This window comes from Gorilla gorilla, chromosome 6 (genome assembly GCF_029281585.2).
Source record: "Gorilla gorilla gorilla isolate KB3781 chromosome 6, NHGRI_mGorGor1-v2.1_pri, whole genome shotgun sequence".
Classification (NCBI taxonomy): Eukaryota; Metazoa; Chordata; class Mammalia; order Primates; family Hominidae; genus Gorilla; species Gorilla gorilla.
Genome location: NC_073230.2, coordinates 26,372,423 through 26,394,694, shown reverse-complemented (window position 1 = coordinate 26,394,694; position 22,272 = coordinate 26,372,423). Strand labels below are relative to the sequence as shown.

General features: G+C 34.7%; 1 protein-coding gene across 4 annotated transcripts in view; it reads right to left on the bottom strand.

Annotated features, from left to right (window-relative positions):
- The window catches only part of HDAC9 (histone deacetylase 9), an 857,715-nt gene that overhangs the window by 55,637 nt on the left and 779,806 nt on the right, over positions 1–22,272 (bottom strand). For all 4 annotated transcript variants that reach the window (XM_063708393.1, XM_063708395.1, XM_063708394.1 and 1 more), the window contains one exon: positions 11,393–11,526. In XM_063708393.1, coding sequence (XP_063564463.1) covers positions 11,393–11,526 — 134 coding nt within the window. The remainder of the gene's footprint in view (positions 1–11,392; positions 11,527–22,272) is intronic.

The following is a 22,272-nucleotide window of genomic DNA, read 5'->3' as shown; positions in this document are numbered from 1 at the left end:
ATGCTTTATTTCAGAATACTTTCTAGTATTTCACTGTGATTTCTTTGGACACACGAATTAGAGTATATTTGAAATCTCAAAATATATATGATTTTCTAATTACCTCACTGTGGTAAGAAATTATACTATGTATGAATTCAATTAGTTCAAATGTATTGAAACTTGCTTTATGCTCCATATACGGTCTGTTTTTAAAAATGTTACGAATATCCTTGAAAAGAATGATATTCTGTCATGTTAGGGGATATATACTCCATTATATATTTAAATTATAGCAAGTTTATCAAGTGTTTAAATCTTCCACATCACCCTTCACTTTTATTTTCTTCATGGTTTATCAGTTACTGAGAGAAGTGTACTAAAATTTGTTACGATGATTGCGGTTTTGCCTATTTTTTCATTTGGTTCTTTCCATGTATATTAATATGTTTTCATGCTGTCTTAGACACAAAATGTTTGAATTGTTTTATCTTCTTGGTTCATAGAATATTTTATCAGTATGAAACATCTCTTTTGATCTCTATTTTCTCTTTTTTCTTGCCTTAAAGTCCATTTTTATCTGATATTAATATGGTCACATGAATTTTCCTTCAGTTAGTCCTTGTGGATAATTTTTTTTTTCATTTCCTTCATTCAAACTTTCCTTATAATTATATTACAGAAAGCTTCCCTTCAAAGAGCATCTGCTATTACAATGTTATCACCTTTGTCTTAACTGGTGAACTAAATCCATTTATATCCACTTATATGTGATTTGTACAACCACCCAAGCTGATTCTAAAATTTTATATAAAAACGCAGTGGGGCCAAATGTAGCCAAGACTGTCTTGAAGAAGAAAAACAAACGGAAAGATTTGTTCTACCAGATATCAAGACGTTTTATAAAACTACAGTAGTTAAGACAGTCTGATAATATCACATAAAAAGAGAGAAACCTGTGAAATAGAATAGACTCTCCATGTATACATGGATAAAGTTAACACTACTGAGCCATAATGAATGGATGGTCTTTTTTTTTTTTTTTTTTTGAGACGGAGTCTTGTACTGTCTCCCAGACTGGAGTGCAGTGGTGCTATCTCGGCTCACTGCAACCTCTGCCTCCTGGGTTCAAGCGATTCTCCAGCCTCAGCCTCCTGAGTAGCTGGGAATACAAGTGCGCACCACCACGCCCAGCTAATTTTTGTATCTTTAGTAGAGATGGGGTTTCACCATGTTGGTTAGGCTGGTCTCAAACCTCTGACCTCGTGATTTGCCCACCTTGGCCTCCCAAAGTGCTGGGGTTACAGGCATGAGCCACTGTGCCCGGCTGAATGGATAAGTGGTACTTGATCAACTGTATATTCACATTGAAACAAACAAACCTGACCTCTATATTATGCCATATACATATTCAATGCCAGATGAACTATGCATCTAAATGTTGAAGTCAAAAAATAAACCTTTCAGAAAAGAGGAAGGAAAGAATAAAAATAATCTTTTCTTGACTTTGGGAATCCAGAAAGAATATTTAAACAGACTACAAAAATAACTAATCCTGGCCGGGCGCGGTGGCTCACGCCTGTAATCCCAGCACTTTGGGAGGCCGAGGCGGGCGGATCACGAGGTCAAGAGATCGAGACCATCCTGGCTAACACGGTGAAACCCCGTCTCTACTAAAAATACAAAAAATTAGCCGGGCGTGGTGGCGGGCGCCTATAGTCCCAGCTACTCGGGAGGCTGAGGCAGGAGAATGGCGTGAACCCGGGAGGTGGAGCTTGCAGTGAGCCGAGATTGCGCCACTGCACTCCAGCCTGGGTGACAAAGCGAGACTCCGTCTCAAAAAAAAAAAAAAAAAAAAAATAACTAATCCTACAGGAAAAGATTGATAAATTATACCACATTAAAAAGTTACTTTCAATTATCAAAGGTCACCTTTAAGACGGTGAAAAGACAAGATAATTCAACACATGAAACTAACACTAGAACCTATAAAGAATTGCTAAATCAGTAAGGAAAAAGACAATATGAAGGTGGACAAAAGTTTTGAATAGATACTTCAAAAACAGTATGTACAAATGATCAATAAATAGATGAAGAACTGCTTTACCGCATTAGCGTCTGGGCAAATCAAAACCATGGTGATATACTACTACACATCCAACAGAATGGCTAAGATTTTAAAAGACTGACAATATGGAGTATTAGAAGGATACAGAACTGTGTAAACACTTGTATGCCACTGGTAGGAGTACAAATTGTAACTGCCACTATGGAAAACAGTTTGGTGCTATCCACAAAATTTAAACACATGCATATTTCAGGATTCAGCAATACCACTTGTAGAAATACATTCAACAAAAATGTCGGTACAAGTGCACCAAGAAACACATATAAAATGTCCATCACAACACTAGATACAATAGCCCCCAAACTGGAAAAGTTCCCTTTATCTGTCAAAAGCAGAATATGTAAATAATCTGTGACATTTTCCTAAAAATTATTTTTATAGAATGGAATACTATATGTTAATGAAAATGAATCAAATATAGCTAGCTGCAATAACATGGATAAATCTCACAAACATAATGTTAAGCAAAATGAGTAAGGAAAGAATTATATATTGTATGATTTCATGGATATAAAGCTACAAATTAAAATATAGTGTTAGACATCAGGAAATTGGTTACTTTCAGAAAAGAGAAAGGGGATACTAGTTAGAAAAGGAATGTGGGGTCTTTTCATAGAGATAGAGCTGACATTACTCTATCTCTTGGTTGATCATTACATATGTGATCTTTGTGATATTTCACTGAGTTGTACATTTGTGTTTTGCAGTTTTCTGTATAAGTGTTATATTTTACAATTAAAAACAGTTTAGCAAAAATTAAAAATCCAAAAAAAAATTAAAAGCACTGTGATGTAAGAGAATAGGGAAACAAAGTCTGGATCTTGAGTTCATGTTCTTTCCACTGTATTACTGTCCTTCCAGGAAACAAAGTGAGATTATATATTTTGCATAAGAGCACCATGTTATATTCTTAGATACAAGGCCACAAATTTACTTACAAAGAAAGCTGAAAGTCCCCCTGCAACATGCAAAGCAACTCAGACAAAATGCAGAAATGGTTCAGTTGTCAGGGTCAAAGATATTGTGGAACTTTGGAAGAATATGATAATCAAGACCAAGAGGACAAGGGAAGCAGATTGTAATGAAGACCTGACTCTCCATGCTGATGAACTATTATCAATTCCCTAGTGAGGAGGGATTGGTGGTGGAAACTCAACTCTCATTTGAATAATTGTCTTAGAGAAGTCTGCAATTAGTTGTGTATGTTTAATTTGATTGTGTAAGTAAATCTGGTTATAATTTTATCCAAATTGTGATTCATGAGTCATTCTTGAAATAACCTATTTTATTTGTTTGAAGTCATTAAAATTCTTGACCAAATAGATTGGGGGAAATATCAGAATCAGGGTGATTGTATTGACAATCAAGTTACTACATTGACAAACTATTGAAATTATTCAGAATGCGTCTGCCTGCATCCTACCTACATGTGGATGACATAGGGTGATATCAACACAGCAGTAAAGAAATATCTCTGGTCAATAGCAGTGACACAAGTCTTATGAGAGTAACAGGAAGACCAAGAGGTAAAGGGAACAGTCATGGTCATCAGCTCACATGAGATATTGCAGGAATTCCTTGAATAAGGTAAGAGGGACCAGTGAGTCAGACTCTGAGATTATTACTGTAGTTATTGTTCTATTAACTGAGTTTTGTCCAAAACTACTATGGCTTAGAGAAATGTAGGTTAAACAATACATCAGCCAATGAATGAAAGGAGGAAGACTATGAGAAGATGCCTCTCTTCCATATCAAACCCAAATAGTATCCTATAATTTCCATGATGCTTAACCATGGACAGTTTGCACATGATATATTTAAACATCTATGGCAGTCACCAACTAAGTAATTAAAAATAAACCTAAAAATAAATGGAAGAAGGCATAGCGGTCAATTGGAAAGAGGATAATAAATACAATTTGTTGGATAATTCAGATTATTGATATTCTTGTTTAATCATTAAGGTAAGTTTGTAGATATACAACATAATGAGAAAACAGTTAGAACCACACAGTAGAGTTAGGAAAATACTACGTATGTTGAAAAGCGCATGTCAAACTAAAGTTCTAACAACATTGAAGGGAAGTTCGTTCAGGGCTGTATGTGTAGTTTTCCAACATAATGTCTGTAGTTTGGATATCAATTGTTATGAAGAAGGCTTGGCTCACATTAAATGCCAAAAATCTTGTTTACTTGCCCCTGTTTCTGCAAGTAAGTTTAAATTTGACAGTCAAATTTGGTAAGTCCTGTTTCACTTTGTGTGCCTTAGTATTCTCTTTATTTGCTTTTTTAATCTCTTCTTCCTTTAATCTGCTAATTTTATATTTTTCAATATTTTCTTTAATTTTTTTTAATTTTATTAAAGAGATTTTGTATGATACTCTTTTCCAAGTGTTGACTTTTCTGCTAACAAGACCTGTTTCACATTATGTAGCAGTGGTGTGCCGGTAAATGTTGAACTGCTAACTGTCCAAGAAGTAGTCCTAATTTGTAGTATTTGCTGATTTCTGTGGTGTAAATATTCCCACCATGGCCTATTTCAAGCTACTAATGTGATGTTATTAAACTTAGATTTAAGCAGAGATACACACAATTGGCTTTCACAAGTCATTTACAGTCAGTTCCAGCATATTGTGGGTAGAGTATAATTTTGTTTATTGATTATCTGGGAAAATTGCTAATAGTTATTTTTCATAGTAAGCTTTGTTTTCTTCTTTAAGCTTCTGCCATCTCCAAACAAACAAACAAGCAAACAAACAAAATGCTGTTTTGTTGCTGTTGTTATTTTACACCAAAGCTTGGTATTCATTTATTCAAAGCTTCCATATTTTTTCACAGAAATTCTAATTCCTTATGATATTCCATTACCCAGATTCAGCCTCAGTATACACTTTTATTCTACTCAACATACATACCTCTCCTCTACCAAAAACAAAACGAACAAATCCAAACAGAGCCATCCACAATTCCAAGAAGTCTTCATGTCTTTATCTATGCTTTCCCATTACATGATAATCTTTTCCTTAGATATTAGCTCATATTAGTCTGATTTTTTTATTCAAGACCAATTAAATATTAAAATATTCCTCCATCTCTGTAGTTAAAAACAACGGTTTTATGTTATATTCCCAAAGCACTTTGTTTTACTTTTACTTATATTGAAACGTTTGGGCACAAAATACATGCCCAATAAAAGACTAATGAATGGTCAGATAAATGAATGTCATTTCATGTTTGTTTCACCATGGCAAAGAACTGCTTTCTTTCTTTTATTGGTTAACACAACCTGTGAAATATCCAGGTCCCTGGCCCATATTCTCCTTAACACCCTCTGAAAAAGCTAAAGACTATACAGAAAATTTATATAATGGAGTTTTGAATTATCCAAACAACGTCCACTTCATTTGGCATTTGATAAAACATATAAACAAAAATAAATCCACAACCAATTTGGCTCTGCCTTGTTGAATATAAGAAATGCAACATCACAGGCCACATCTACACTGAAAAGTATCTTCAAATAATATTTTCCCTAAACAGTTTTATTCTCTTTAGATTACCCACACATTCTCTTTCAGAGTATGGAGAGCCTTCAAAGTTTAAAAGAAAACCATAGAAAAACACTATTCTGACATATCATACATTGTCCCTGTATTCAGTTCCTCCTTCCTTTACTCATGAATGGCAACTATTTAGGAGCTTGTAAGCTTTCCCAGATTCACACCAATTCCCCAATGGACTAAGCTTCAGCCATACATAATCTAAAGGATGAAAAAGATGGCAAAACAACTTCCCCATTCGGAATCCAATGCAAACAAACCCCTGATGAGCAACTTGGACAACAACATCTCAAGAGTTCACCTCAGGGGTGGTTGTCAACACTTACTAGAGTCAATTCAAGAGACTATTTCAGCAGCTTTAGAGCAAAACGTCATCTTTAAAAGATTATCAACAAACACAATCACTAAGTTTAGCCACTGTTTGTGAAATTCAAGTCAAATAGAAGCAGCTGAGCATACTCAACAGGAGATAGCAGTTATTAAAAAGAAAGTGGAGAGAGGGAGGGAGAAAGGGAGAGAGGGTTGAAGGGAGTGAGGAAGTGAAGAATAACGGGAGGGAGGCAGGGAGGGAAAGAAAGAAAAGAAAAAAAAAAGAAGAGAAAAAAAGAAATCAGAATCCAAATTTTAAAAAGAGTGAGGGAAATCAAAACATGCTATATGCTCCAAGTGTAAATGCTGAACTTGCAGTACTAGAGGATTTAGCATAATCTCAACAGCTTCCAGACCTATGACACTTTGTTTTGCTTTTTTCCTCTAACAAGCTTAGAAATCATCATTTATTCGGTATTGACAGGTGATCTTCTAATGGCCATGTTCTCAACTCACTACCCAACGCTTCTACTACTACATGTCCTCTCCTTTCTTTGACTTGCTTGAAGTTTTTCAATGTTTTTGTTTTAGATTCCATAGGAATGGCAACTGCTTAAAGCTTTTCTCACCTCTTGGGAAAATTTCTTTCAGAGGAAGTAACCCGGGGTGCCACTAATTGGCTTTGCATAACAGTAGGCAAATTTGGCCTTAAAGCAACTGTGACACTGTTTGCCAATCAGCTCAAACACAGATTACCAAAATCAGATTTTCTGGGAACCTCACAGATGTTTCTATTACGAATTCTAAAAACTATGTGGTTATTGACACAAGTATCCCTAATGCCTTTCCAAGCAACTTAATGATTCTTCTCATTTAAATATTCACTTCAATTTCTTGCAAACCCCAAGCTGGTGTTTCTAAGTGCTTCATTGAAAAAGATCAAAAATATTCATCGTGCACTGATTGGACTGATAAATCTAAGTTCTAAACTTTGCCAAGAAAAAGAAAAAAATGGACTTCTGGTATGTCTTCAATATCAGTTGCCTCTAGGAATTTCCTGTACCATGCTCAAATTAGTTTTAATCCAATAGTATACTATTTTGACTGACCTTGTACATATTTCTTAAAAGAATAGTTAAGAGATGTTTTGCTAAGTAGATCATTTTCATGATAAAGATATTTAAAAAGAAGAAAATGCCTGTTTTGGGTGCAACACTCAGATAACTAAAATTTTTAAAAATCAAGTTTTTTAGTACCCCTCTATGTGTCTACACAGATGCACAGCTAACGGTTCCTGCTGATTTTATAATTACTTTGGGTTATGTAACACATATTATTCTGCTGATAATAAGCCCTAAGAAGCAAAATTTTGCTGTATTGACATGGCCTGGCCAAAAACAACAAGGGAAAGAAATAGCATTCAAAAAACTGGCAAAATGTTTATGAATTCTAATCCTCTGCACATGAATAAATACATCTGACAAAGAGCAGAGGCCCTCAGAAAGGCCCCTCTTGACCTTTCTAATGTGAGTTCAATTGCATGTTCAGTGTTGAGAAACTAAAGCGGGTTCTGCCAATGTTTTAAGTTCAAGCTTTACTACATTTTGTTATTTGTAAAAGTGAAATCCCAGATAATGAGTTATAATTGCTCTATTAATCATTGAATAAAGGGTTTGGAGGGAAACTGGGATTTGAAATTGCAATCTGAAAGACATCCTTTTGTAATTTTTTACCTACAGCTTACCATATAAAACTACTGTGAAAACTACATATATGCACTTTTTAAAAAATGGTGAGGTACATGTAATACGCCTTATATATTATTTTTCTAAAAGAATAAAATTTAAAACTTCAGTGTAGTCATAATGATCTTTGACCTGGAAAAAAATACAGAAAACCAGGCCTTGGATTATAAATTATATTGTCAATGAAAGTGAGAAGAACTCTCCATTCTTTAATGTGTTTTATGTATTATATTTTCATTTCCTTTTTCCAAATGAATTATAATGTACAACACATTTGTATTTTTCTTTAATTTTTCACTTTTAATAATCTTTCTTTTTCTTAACTTTGTTCTTCCATATACTGATAGACCTGACACAACAAAATTTACCTTTCGAAAATTCAGTAATCCCATATTCATTGTTACCCTTAAAGTATCTGCTAGGAATTCTATATTCTTATTTATGTTCCCAAGAAAGTTTAACGCAAAAAATATAGAAAAGCATACATTATTTAAACCTCCCTTCCTTTAGTTTATATTGAAAAAATTTTAGGTTGTGCTTATGCAACTGAAGATCACCAACCAAAAGGGACAAGCTGGTATTTAGGGCATCATAATAACTAACTCAAATTTACCATAAGACATACATATTAATTAGTAAGTTCAATAGTCAATATAGCCAAAAATAATCATTTCAGTTAGCACTTACTGGAAATTTTAGCAATCTAAACACTCACATGGTCAGGTTTAATAATGTCCAGTGATACCTTTATTCCTTTCTGTTTCTCAAGCCTGGTCTTTCTAAACATATAGAGAAAAGGCACAGGTCTCAAACTTTAAATCAGGTGACATCATTGTCATTCTTTCTGCGTTCTGGTCTCCAATTAAATTCCCTTTCCTTCTTAGGCCCAAGGTTTTGACTATCTTTTGCAATATGCAGTAGATTATTAATGTTCAAACTCTGACCAATTGGTGATTTTCAAACAGATGCCTCCAAGGTAGCCAACAGTTGCAGTATTCACTCTCCTTTTTCTATCTTTTTGGAAGTCATTCATAAATTTAAAAGGGTGGTTTTAATATTTAATTCAGCATTTTGAGATTTTTTTTTTTTTTTTTTTTTTTTTGAGACGGAGTCTTGCTCTGTCGCCCAGGCTGGAATGCTGGAATGCAGTGGCGCCATCTCGGCTCACTGCAAGCTCCACCTCTCGGGTTCACGCCATTCTCCTGACTCAGGCTCCGGAGTAGCTGGGACTACTCCGGAGTAGTGCCCGCCAACACGCCCGGCTAATTTTTTGTATTTTTAGTAGAGACAGGGTTTCACAGTGTTAGCCAGGATGGTCTTGATTTCATGACCTCGTGATCCACCCGCCTCGGCCTCCCAAAGTGCTGGGATTACAGGCGTGAGACGCCGCGCCCGGCCAGCGAGATACTTTCATATAGGAATATTTAAGAATATGTAATCTCTCATATTGCCATCAATTTTAAAGTCACTAATTGCTCTACAAAAGCAGTGTATTTCATCTCCACGAAAAGCACGTGTACCAAAATGACCAGAGTTCTCCCAGTCAAAAGGTCATAGAATGGCAGCAAGGTACAAAACACACTTTGCTTTACAGTAAACACAGATAAACTAAGAAGAACATGTAACTCCACACAATTGAATCTGTTCTGAAACATAATCATTTCTTAAAGAAAGAGATCATAGGGGAGATCACTCCATCCTCATTGGAAATGTTGGGTTAAAAGCAAAAGATTATGAGTATAGAGACATTTCAATGCATGTGTTCAAAGAAAGCCACTAAAATCCCTGATTTCCTTCCACGTAGGAAGAAAAGTAGTTGGCTTTTGCAATAAGGTAACATTTCTTTCTGGCTAGGTCAATTATCCATGGAGCTACAAATCCACAACCTATTCTGATTGTCTGCACATCTGGTGTAAGCCTTTATAATGCAAATATTAATATTATTATGCTTCTATAACATGTTTCTATACTTAAAATCAAATAAGTGATTTCAGAATACAGGTGACTATGCAAAAAATGTTACCTAGGGGGCAAAAAAGCACCCCAACATCAACTTATAAAATAAAAATAGCATTTATTTCTTGCACTCCCTTACTGCCACAAAAAAATAATCAACATCCTGTTTGACATTATTGGCGTACAGGGATCACAGAAAGACACTAACATTTTAGAAAATCTTACACACGTTGAATTGTGTGTGATCTGAAACAGCAGCACTTTATTGACACTAATCATTAGATAATTACATCCTTTGAGTTATTGTGCTGTCTAAAATTAACAAGACAGCCAGGCACGGTGGTTCAGGCCTGTAATTCCAGCACTTTGGGAGGCCGAGGCGGGCAGATCACGAGGTCAGGAGTTCGAGACCAGCCTAGCCAACATGGTGAAACCCCGTCTCTACTAAAAATGCAAAAATTAGCTGGGCGTGATGGTGCACACCTGTAATCCCAGCTACTTGGGTGGCTGAGGCAGGGGAATCACTTCAACCCGGGTGGCGGAGGTTGCAGTGAGCCGAGATCGCGCCACTGCACTCCAGCCTGGGCGAGAGAGCGAGACTCTGTCTCAGAAAAAAAAAAAAAAAAAAAATTAACAAGAGTAAAGTACTTGAGCAATGCTTAAGTTTTCTCTCTCATATTTTTTCTTCAAATTAACAACATACATTTTTACTTCAATATATATGAAAAATAATCATATGGAAACATTACAGGTTTGTAAAATAATGATGACAATAGTAACTGTGTTCTATGTGCAGAAGAAAAGGTACATTTTGTTTTATAAATACTACAGGCAAAGGCATGCATTACACTTAAGAAAATGATATGAATGATAGATTTTTTAAAAGATTTTGTATATGTTTATCTAATAAGCAAAATCATATTGCAAATTCATAAAAGAAAGGCAAAATGCATATGATAGTCTTAACACTACTGTATAATCACTATAGAAAATAGATTAATGGATAATATTAATGAATACATAGAAACTTTGAAATATTTGCTGAACTGCAACTAATTGGTTGAAAATGTTGCCATGAGCTGGAAGTGAACCTCATAGCAATTGGATCTGAATTCTGCAGAGTAGTCAGAAAGTATGTTGCAATGTAGCCATGTGATGTGAAAGAAAAAATAATGGTCTTTGGCCATTTAGATTCATGTTCATGTCTTGGATCTTATAATGCATTCTGACTGCATGACTTTGGATGGATTTCTCAACATTTTTGAGACTCATTCTCACCATCTGTAAGATGGAAATACCTATCTCTTAGCATAAAGAATTCTTAAATGGTGACAAAAATAGTTTACCAATTTTTAAAATAGTTTTTTTTCCCAGAAATAACATAATCCTACAAGAAACCTCCAGACATTTTTTAAAGTTTTATTTCTTATTCAATGTTTCCGTACTCATTGGTTGGGTCAGTAGACAAAACGTTCTTATTTTTGAGTTCCGTGGCTAACCTGATTGAAGGGAGTGAGTGCTATGTGGATTCTGTACCTGGGATAACATTGTAGTATATGAGAACATGTAAACTTATCTAAGGCTTACCTTCTTTCTTAATGGTAAGAGCAATGTTAAGCTTTCTGAGTATGCAGAATTTTTTTTTTAGTTTAAAAATATGCATGCATACATCCCTGATTCTTTACCCCTGCCCTTTTGTACTTTTACTTTTTTACCTCATTTCCTAGAAGGGCATTTACACAGGCTTCTGATGCATCACAGATGGCTGTGAGATCATGTCCTCCTTCTAGAGCCAACACCACACGTCCATCAGCCAATGTCATCAATTGCTTCGTCAAATGACCAAAACCTACCATAATACAAACAGAACATTTCAAAGTATTAAATCAAAAGAAAGTGATCACTAGAATCTAACATTGAGCATGTATTTTGAGTAAGTCATTACTAAGCATTTTCCGTGTGCTAACTCATCCAATACTTAAAATAACTTTATGGATTAGGTCCTATTATTATCTCTATTTTACAGATAAGGGACCCAAAGCCCAAGATCCCACAGCTAAGTAGTATCACAACCAAGACTGGCACCAATCTGGCTCTTCACCAGTGCACAGGGCTGCTTTTCATAACATGGTCTGTATGTATCTGGATAAAAAAACTGAATACTATTCAGCGGGTGTTAACAAGGTAAACTGTTCCATTTGCTTACCATATGCTTCCTGTCGCTATCATTGGCCTTTATTATAGAAAGTTTTCTATGCCCCAAATTGCTATATATTACAAATTTACATTATCTAATATAATTATTTACATTATCTAATGTAATGTAAAATCTATTACATTAGATTTTATAAGCATTATTTTATTATGAAACATTTGATAAATGCAAAATATGAATAACATCTATACGTGTTATAAAATACAATAATATGACAAACATCTGCTTTTTTATCTTCCAACTTAAGGAAAATTAAGTTAGCAACACTTTTTAAACCCCCATGTGCCTTTCTCTGACAGTAGCTATCCTCCTCCTTGTGGGAGATCAGGATCCTGAGTTTATAATTCCATTGCTTTCCTTTTCTAAATTTCCTTGTTTTTGAACTTTTTAAAAATGGTTTTACACTTTTGCAACTTGCTGTTTTCATGTATTTTGTTAGCTCATCTTTGTTGATCCCTGTAGCTAGTTTTTTTTGCTGTCTAGTAGGCCATTATATGTCAACAGAGGTTATCTACCCATTCTTCTATTGACAGAGTGTTGGTTTTCTTGTTATCACCAAAGTCCAGTTTTTTTGTCGTTACAAATAACGTCGCCATGAACATTCTTACACGGGTCTTTTGGTGCACATATGCACATGTGAAACGGAACTGTTGAGTCTTAAAAATCTGCTAAATAATGCCAGATTATTTCCAAAGGGCTATTACCAAGCCCCACCCTCAGAAACAGTATATGTAAGAATTCCAGTTAAGTCACATCCTTGCCAACATTTGGTATGATTTGCCAAGTGGGTGGCAAAAAAATGGCATCTTATTGTGGTTTCATTCAGTTTCAGAGGGGAGTTTTCTATTTCTAATTTAACTTTGAGATTTCATTACAAATGTAATTTAATCTAATTATTTATTTACACAGATAGACTTTTCCTCATAATTTCACAGTGTTGTTAGTTACATTAATTAGTATTTCAAATATGAAGCCACCATTGCATTTAGGAAGTAAAATAAGCTTGGTCATAATGTATTATCTTTTTAGTACACACCTGGATTTGTTTTGCTAATGCTTTAAGGTTTTTTTGAGTATGTTCATGAATGGGGTTAATCTGTACTTTTCCATTCCTGTATTGGCCATAATGAATTTTGATGTGGTTGGGACCTTCTGTTTTTATTATCTGATGCCAGAATGTTGGGGACAAATCTCGTATGAAACCATCAGGGTCTTGTGTTCACTTTGAAGAATATTTTTAGTATTGATTGAATTTTTAAAGGGATTATATCACTACACCTGCTTTCTATATCGTCCTAAGTTATATTTTTACAGGCGTTTCCTTCTTTTATTTCATTGTTTAAATTTGCTGAAATAAAATGTTTGTTTACTCTATTACATTATTTTGAAATTCCACATAGATGTAGGTGGACATTGTCTGTAAATATTTCCTTGATCTAAGTTCTCTTTCATATTTTCCATCTCTCTCTGTCCTGCATTACGTATATTTTTGAATCAGAGCTGTCTTCCAGACTTTCCCTCTTCAGACGTCTCTAATCTGCTACATCACATCTTTAGTGATATTTTCATTTCTGTCATTGTATTATTTAACTCTAGAATTCCAATTCTGTTCTATTTCATGACTTATTGGTCATTATGATACTTTCTTAACTCCTTGTTTATGTTTTTATTTCTTCTTTTATTTCTTTCAGCATAATTATTTTATATTCTGTAACTGACATTTGAAATCTTTTGGTTTAGTTTGCTCTCTGTTGTTTCTGCTGATTCATGTTCATGCTGCCTTAATTATCCCCCTTTTTAAAAAACGTTTATTAATTTATTTAATTTGTGGAGTACTTTGAGCTTGTATTCATTGTAACTTTATATGTGAAAAATATTTGAAGCTTGGTGCAATGGACTGAATGTGACTATACCCCAAAATTTTTATGTGGAAATTCTAACCTCCAATGTGATGTTTTTGAGAGGCAGCCTTTGATAATTATGTAGAGTCTTCATGAATGAGATCAGTACCCTTACAAAAGGGACCCCAGAGAGAGTCCTCTAGCTCTCTTGTTGCCTTCTAAGGATACAAGGAGAAGTTGGCACTCTTTAATGCAGATTAGGTAGAGTCCTCGTAAATTAGATTTGTACCCTTACAAAAGGGACCCAGAGAGTCCTCTAGTTCTCTGTTGCCTTCTAAGGGTCCAAGTCTTTACTTGGCAGTCTTTATTCCAGAAGGCCCTGACCAGAACCTGACCATGCTGGCAAGCAGATCTCAGACTTAGAGCAACCAGAACTGTGAGAAATAAATTTCTGTTGTTTATAAGCTATCAGTCTATTGTATTTTGATACAGCAGCCTGAACTAAGACACTGGGGTTGAATGTGGTATCTGTCTTTCAAGTTTGGCTCAAGTGTGATATTGTTTGCTTTTGCTGGATATCTGGGACACTACCTTCTAGGACCTATTTTAAATTCTTATATGGCAAGACTGGTTGTGGAGTTTGCTGCTGTTGTTTGCACACGTATATTATAAATATGGACCTTAAAACTTTATTACAAATTCTCATGGAGAAGAAAGTCAGGACATCCTTTCTTTCTTTCATTCTTTCCTTCTTTCTTTCTTTCTTTCTTCTTTTTCTCTTTCTCTCTTACATTCTTTCTCTTTCTCTGAAACTTTCTTTCGGAAATTCCCTTTATTGGTGGCAAAAGCTAAGATAGATGTGACGTTTTATTTAGGAGTATTTTCTTTTCTCCTGTTTATTCTCTTCCAAAGTGTTGGCCATTTGTCATTCTTTCTTTATTCTGGTCTCCAGTTAAATTCCCTTCCCTTCTTAGGCCCAAGCCTCTGACCCTCTTTTGCAATATGCAGTAGATTATTAATGTTCCAACTCCGACCGATTGGAGATTTTGGTATAGATGCCCCCAGGGTAGTCAACAACTTCAGGATTTACTCTCCTTTTTCTATCTTTTGGAAGTCAACCACAAATTTAAAAGGATGATTTTAATATTTAGTTCAGCATTTTGAGATACTTTCACATAAAAGTGTTTAAGAATATGTAATGTCTCATATTGCCAAATTTGAATGTTTCTCATTCAACATTTAGAAAAAATTATCATGGCATCCGACCTGTCCAATTTCAGGGGCAACTGCCAAAAGGTACGGTAAATAAAAATAAATAAAACCACGTGTTTCAATAGAACATTTCATTTTTTATATGCTTTGTGAACTTACAGCAAAAAATTTTAATTTTTAAATCAACTGAATTTTTCATAATTCATAGATTTTATTTTTTAGAGCAGTTTTGTATTTACAGAAAAACTGAGCAGGAAGTACAGCAAGTTCCATATCCAGTCTCTTTCTTTCCATATTAACATTTTGCATCGTTTTGGTACATTTGTTATGATTGATAAGCCAGTACCGATGCATTATTATTAAAGTACAGTTGAGGTTCACACTTTGTGTTGTACATTCTGTGGGTTTTGACAAATGCATAATGTCATGCATCCACCATTATACTATCAGACAGAATCGTTGACTGCCCTGAAAATTTCCTGTGATTTACTTATTCATCCTCCCTCTCTGCCCCTCAACCCCTGGCAACCAATGATCTTTTAATTGTCATAGTCTTTAGTTTGAAAAGAAAATAAATTCTCAGGATGTATTCACTAGAATTTAATGAAAGCCTATAAAATCATCAGATAATGAGAACCTGAAACTAAATTAGGTTGCTTCTATTTTGAACAATAAAATAATACATTAATCCTAGTAATGCATTAAAATAATCCACTTGGTAAACAACTGCCTAGATTTTCCCTTCCGGTCTAGCACTTGATGTTCACCATGAACAGGATGAGTTAATCTCCTCAATATCTTGAAGCACTTTAATGTTGATTTTAACCACTTAACTACTATTTGGATGGAAGTCAGATTAGTCACTTTACAATTATCACGTTTTAAAATTCTTGACAAAAATTCATTTAAAAAGGATTTAAAAATTAGTTAAAAACTGTTATCAAGCATTTTAGTTTTTCTCAATTCCTATGGACCTCATTATGATGCCGATAAGAATCTTTTACCCAGGCCACTTAGGAATGAGGCTGTCCACACTAAACTACCTTATTACCGGGATGACAATAAAAAGAATGATAAACATTCAGAAAAGAAGTAATGCAAAATTTTGATCCCTAATGCTTAGAAATGTTCTTTCCCTAAGCCAAGATTAATAGCACATAGTAATTAGTACCATTCTAGAAAATTTATGTAAAAAACCTAATAGGTAAGGACACATTTCTGTTAATCATATTATTAAATATTCTAGACAGCTTTTTCTGTAACCTAAACCAGGGCTACAGTTATAATTTTAAAAGATATAATAAATCAAGCCAGAAATCTTACTAATAATTTCTAGTAATTGAGAATTCAATTATCTAAAGTCACTACTGAACAAACCAAATCACTGGATTAAAGAAAGAAAGAGAGAGAGAGATCCAAATCTGGTTTAAGTTCACTCTTTCCTCTGGGAATGAAAAAAAGTCCCATAAAATGCCAAATTTAGATGGGATAGTAAAAAGTGGAAGGAAAGAGTGGAATGAAGTTAATCTTTGATCTCTATCCAAATTCCTCTTTCTTTTACCTACAGGGTTTATTTCCATTCACATGTTACCCATGTGATCTCTGCAGTCAGAGACTGAGGCAGCTGAACTCTAAGTTATGCATGCACAAAACATTCAAGTGATGTAAGGAAAGTTCTACAAGGCCCATGCCCTTTCTTCAAATCAAAATAAGCAATTCAGTATTTTTTTTAAATTTTATTATCCTGAATTCTGCTGTGTCCATTGTTACTGTACATATTAGAAACATTAAAAATGCAAGCCAAGTGTGGCTACCAAGGTGAAGGTATTATTTTTCAGGACATATTAAAGGTTTCAGTGGCATGTGTACGTGTGTGTGTGTGTGTTTGTGTGTATGTGTGTGTTAGATTAGAGCATATATAACAATTTTAGTAGGCATGATTGCAAGTTTCATGTAATCATATTTACTTCTAGCTTCATTAAAGACACAAAAGCTCATCCTACATTTGACAGTAAACTTAATACCTTCAGAGTTGAAAAATTTTAGCACAGACCTTCCTCAAGGGGGGTTGAGCGTTTTGAGTGTGAGGGCTGATGGGCTAAGTGATTAAGTGGAAAACATGTTCCTATACCATGGTACCTTGTAGGCTCAAGCAATCACTGGACATAGAGATGGAACGGGGTTCTCAACAACCACATAGGCCATCAGTTTCGTAATTGAGTGCAGAGCTGAGGGAGGAGCTTGGATGCCTCGGAGCAGCCACATGTACAGGCTCATATTGGGATGCACTGACTAAAATTCAGCCTTGACAGTCATCCCTATTACCTGCATTGACTACAAAAGAATCTGTATACTTTATAGGTGTTGGTTTCTGCTAAGAAATCATATTGTTTCAGATACTTTTTTTTTTTTTGAGGCGGCGTCTTGCTGTGTCACCTGGGCTAGAGTGCAGTGGCGTGATCTCAGCTCACTGCAACCTCCACCTCCCGGATTCAAGCAATTCTCCTGCCTCAGCCTCCCGAGTAGCTGGACTACAGGAGTGCACCACCACACCCAGCTAATTTTTGTATTTTTAGTAGAGACGTGGTTTCACCATGTTGGTTGGCCAGGATAGTCTCGATCTCTTGACCTTGTGATCCACCAGCCTTGGCCTCCCAAAGTGCTGGAATTACAGGCGTAAGCTACCATGCCCAGCCGTGTCAGATACTTTTTAAAAGAGATTTGGTACCTTAAGCTTTTATTTTAGGAAATATTTTAGAATGAGGCATTAATCAAACACCACAACTACTACTAAAGAATCCTACATGTAGCCTGGTTGTTTTAAAAATTGTCTATCAGCATTAAATTATAAGCATAAGAAGGATTCTACACCGTAACAAATCATTTCTTTTGATGACCAAGTGAAGCCGAACTGGTAATTACCAAGACCTCGAAACCAATGAGAAAGAGAATTAGAAGGGCCTTTTCAGAATGAAATCCTCTGTTTGGTTCCATTAATTTAGTAGAAACAAATTTAATATTTTTGATTATAAAAATAGAATTAAATAAGCTATCAATATGGTAATGGTTTCAAAATTATCAATTTCAATTTGATTTCCTGATACTTTATAGGGGTTGGTTTCTGCTAAGAAATCATATTGTGTCAGTATTTTCTCTAGTTTAGAAGTTGTTTGAAATGAAAAGTTGCTCTAAGAAGGCTCAAAGATTAAGCCTTATATACGTATTTAATAACCAAGTCAGATGACACAAAAGGATTCATCCTTCAAGGTGACATGTCTCAAATGCTTCTCTCTAACATTTCCAAATAGTTCCCAGAGAATAGTGGTAGTGAAAGGAAACAACCTTAACTAGCTTTATTTTAATTTTCATGAAAAAAAACTATATTAAAAAACCAAAATTATTGCATTCTCGTTTTAAGAAATTTGGAAAATGATAGAAAATAATAAATAAATAGTATAATAATAAACAGGCTCTATGTTGTGATATATCATATAAAGTGTTATCTTTTATTTGATAAACATATAAAATAAATGATCATCATCAAATAATTATAAATAATATAAATACATAGTTCCATCGACCAGAAATAGCCAATTCTACCTTTGTGTATTTCATGCTTCTTGTTGTATTTTCTAAATAAAACAGAACCATTCTGGTTTTTTAAAAATACATTTACAAATATCAAATAGTGGATACATTTTTCATGTTCTCTACAATATCATTTAAAATGTATCCATGCACCAAGCAATTCTGTTTTTAGATATTTAAGTGCGTTATTAGGTTTTTAGTTTAATATACAAGATAGCAAATAATAGCCTAGTGTATAATCAAAGTGACCAATGTATGTTAGTGTTTATCTTATTCTAGTGTTATTATGTATTATTAAGGTTGGAAGAAGCCTTGCTCTTTTCATTGCTAACTTATCTGTTTCACCAGAGCATGGGCTAGAACCTAAGTAGTAAAGCACATAAAGCCAAAATGAGAGCAAAGTACAGTCAGAACTGTATAAACATTTTTCTTTTAGAACCCATGTATATTTAGCAATGCCTATTTTGAATAACCTAATGTTTTGATAGAAGCTCAGAGAAATGAGAGATTCTCCCACAAAGTCTGTTTCTATTACAAAATTGCAAATGGTATTGGACGTCTCTATGGAGGCCAAAACTGAGTTAACGCTGTAGTAGGTTGAACAGGGAATTCTCTCCAACCTACAATTTAGTTACTATTGCTATCCTACCTCCCTGTAGTAAAATAGAACAGACTCTAGAATCAGCAGCCAATTCTCAGAGAAAGATACCTCGATCATGATTCGTTTGGTTAATAAAGAAATGGTGACACACTGTGATCTATTGGATAAGTCATTTTACTTCTACTTAAACATTTGTTGACGTTGCTGATGCCAGTCTCCCATTCGTGACAAGTCTTCCCCCAACTATTATTTTCTTTCTATTGAGGAAAGCCTCTAGTTAAAAAAAGAAACAACAAAAATGATTCTGGCAACCTCCATCCTCACTCTGCCGTTCAGCAGCAGAGGCACTGGCATCAAGATAAGCAGGAGTGAAAGCTTTTGAAATACTCACTGACACCTATCTCATGATGATTTGTATTAATTTGTAACTCTTCTATGGCTAAAAAGTCTCACTACCAATTTACTCATTTATTAACATGTCAATTACATTTGGGCCTGAAATATTTATGAAGACTTCACCACACATTTAATATAGTAGGGACCAAAGGAGTCACACATTGTTGCCCTATTTTCATTTGAAATTAAATTTTTCTCATCCATTGGACTACCTTCTGTAGTTATATCCAGAAAGTATTACTGAAGAATGCACATCCAGGGAAGTCTAATTATAAAAACTGTAGCCATTTTCCTCCCTCTCTAAACCCCCTGGTCATTAAGTTACCATGTTATTCTTTAGGAAAATGCAGTCAGGCTCAAGTAGAGAGAGAAATTTGGATAGCATGTGGCAGTCTCATGTATTGTGAGGCTCTCCAGCAGGACTTCAAAGCAGAATCTGATTGTTGCAGATGGGAGGAATGCTTTCCACAGAAATACCTTTTTAAGACTCATGATGCTGTAATTCATATGGTAGGCACTTGTGATTCATTCCTGATGATGTTGGATCATTTAACTCACAGAACCATTGTCGCTACCATAAAGTCCTTTCATCTGTAGCCAAAAAGGTTTATTTCATGCAAATGAAAAATTTTCATTAAAGTATCACCTTAATAATGGGTAAAGATATATATTATCTGGTTATGTTTAAAATGTAAATTTATGAACATATTCTGAAGATTCATTTCATGTTAAGATTTTACTTATTTGATGTCCCAGGACTCTTTCCAAGTTCATTGAATCCGGAAATCAATTTTAGAAGAAATATGGAGATTATTATCATTAAATCTTTCAATTGGCTTATTCCAAGCAGCCCTATAAATACTGCATATGTTTTAAAGAAAGTATTTTCAATCGCAGTAAAAATCCTTTTACTCTTCTAGTCAGTGATGCTCCAGGAGGTAAGTTTATATTCTCAGCACCTTTTGAAAGCAAATGAATATTTGGTTTGTATCCTAAAAAAAGTCTGAAACAACAGAATACTTCAATGCCATTATTTTCTGTAAGACAAAATTGATCCTCAGAAATTCCTGAGAAAATAAATGGCAAGAACGATTGACTGGAACTTTAGTTATCCATCAATCCATCCATCCATCCATTCACCCATCCCTCCATCCATCTACGATCCAACTACAAATCAACTATTATTTACAAAATACCTACTCTGTGCCACAGTTTTATACATAAATCTGATACTTCTATTAGATATGAGTTATTATAAACTCTATTTGAACCTCAGTTGTATTACCTATAAATAAAATTAAATACTACTTATTCTACATCACAGGTTTGAAATGAATATTTAATCATTAAAAGCCAACTGCAAAATGGATATACAGTTTATCAAACAGAGTCTGGCATATGGCAGATGCTCAGTATTTACACATTTTTTTGGAGATGAAGTCTCATTCTGTCATCCAGGCTGGAGTGTAGTGGCACCATCATAGCTCACTTAACCTAAAATTACAGGGCCCAAACAATCCTCCCACCTCAGTCTACTGACTAGAGCTTGGATTACATCCCACTACCACACCCTACTAATTTTTCAATTTTTTTTTATAAGGACAGGGTCTTACTATGTTGCCCAGGCTGGTCTAGAAATCCTGGCCTGAAGCAATCCTCCTGCCTCAGCCTCCCAGAGTTCTGGGATTACAGGTGTGAGCCGCCATGCTTGGCCAGTATTTATACTTTTAATGAAAGCTTTTCATTTAACAATTAAAGATCTACATATAATTGCAAGTTTATATATTCCAATTCTATCGTTTTAAGAAGTGGATGAGGAAACTAAGGCCCACAGTGATACCAGAGAGCAATTTTTTGAGGAAAAGTAAAGAAGAGCAAGTAAAACATGAAAAATGTTATGCTCTTATGATATATCTGCTATAGAATATCTAGTATCCTTTTTGAAGAATGTTTTTAAAAAAGACATTGTGGCCAATATAAGTAGAAAATCATGTTCAAAGATGGGGGTGAGGGTGAGGAGTGAGAGATGTGTGGGGAAGAAGTTCAAGTCCAAATAAATATAACACACCAAATGAAAAAGGCTCAAGTCTTTCTGGCCACAAACTCTTGCTTACATAGGTCTATGGAAAAAAAAAGATGTATTTAACTAAAAAAATTTAACTTATACAAAATTTCATTGATTTAGTTTTACACAGGGTAAAACTAAAACACCATGTATTCAAGAGGACTCAAAAAATAATTGTGGTAGATCCATTCAATTAAGAGATACCTACTAAGAAGCTACTATGTGACCAAGGAACTGTGCTGGCAATGAAGGCATAGTTATGAGCCAAGCAAAGGTGTTCATTATCCTTATATGGTGTATAAACTAATGTTAGCGAGACCTAATATAACCAGGCACCATGCTAAGTGCTGAAATGCATTATCTCATTTATTCACCACACAACTTCCCAAGTAATAAGAACATTAACTTGCCCAAGCAACAAAGGTCAATCAATGACAAAGTTGGGATAAGAGGTTGGGTCAGTTGACTTTAGTGCCTGTCATCCAAGCCACTCTTCTGTGGCTAAATCCAAGTAATATTGAAGTGCAAATTTAATGCATTAGTACTACAATCACAGTGCCAGTTGTGCCTGAAAAATAATCCTCAAACGTTAATGACTGTAACCCATTCTTCTTACTCAAGCTACAACTTACAGTAGTTAAAACTGATCCACTTCGATTTTTTTTGCTATTTTTTCA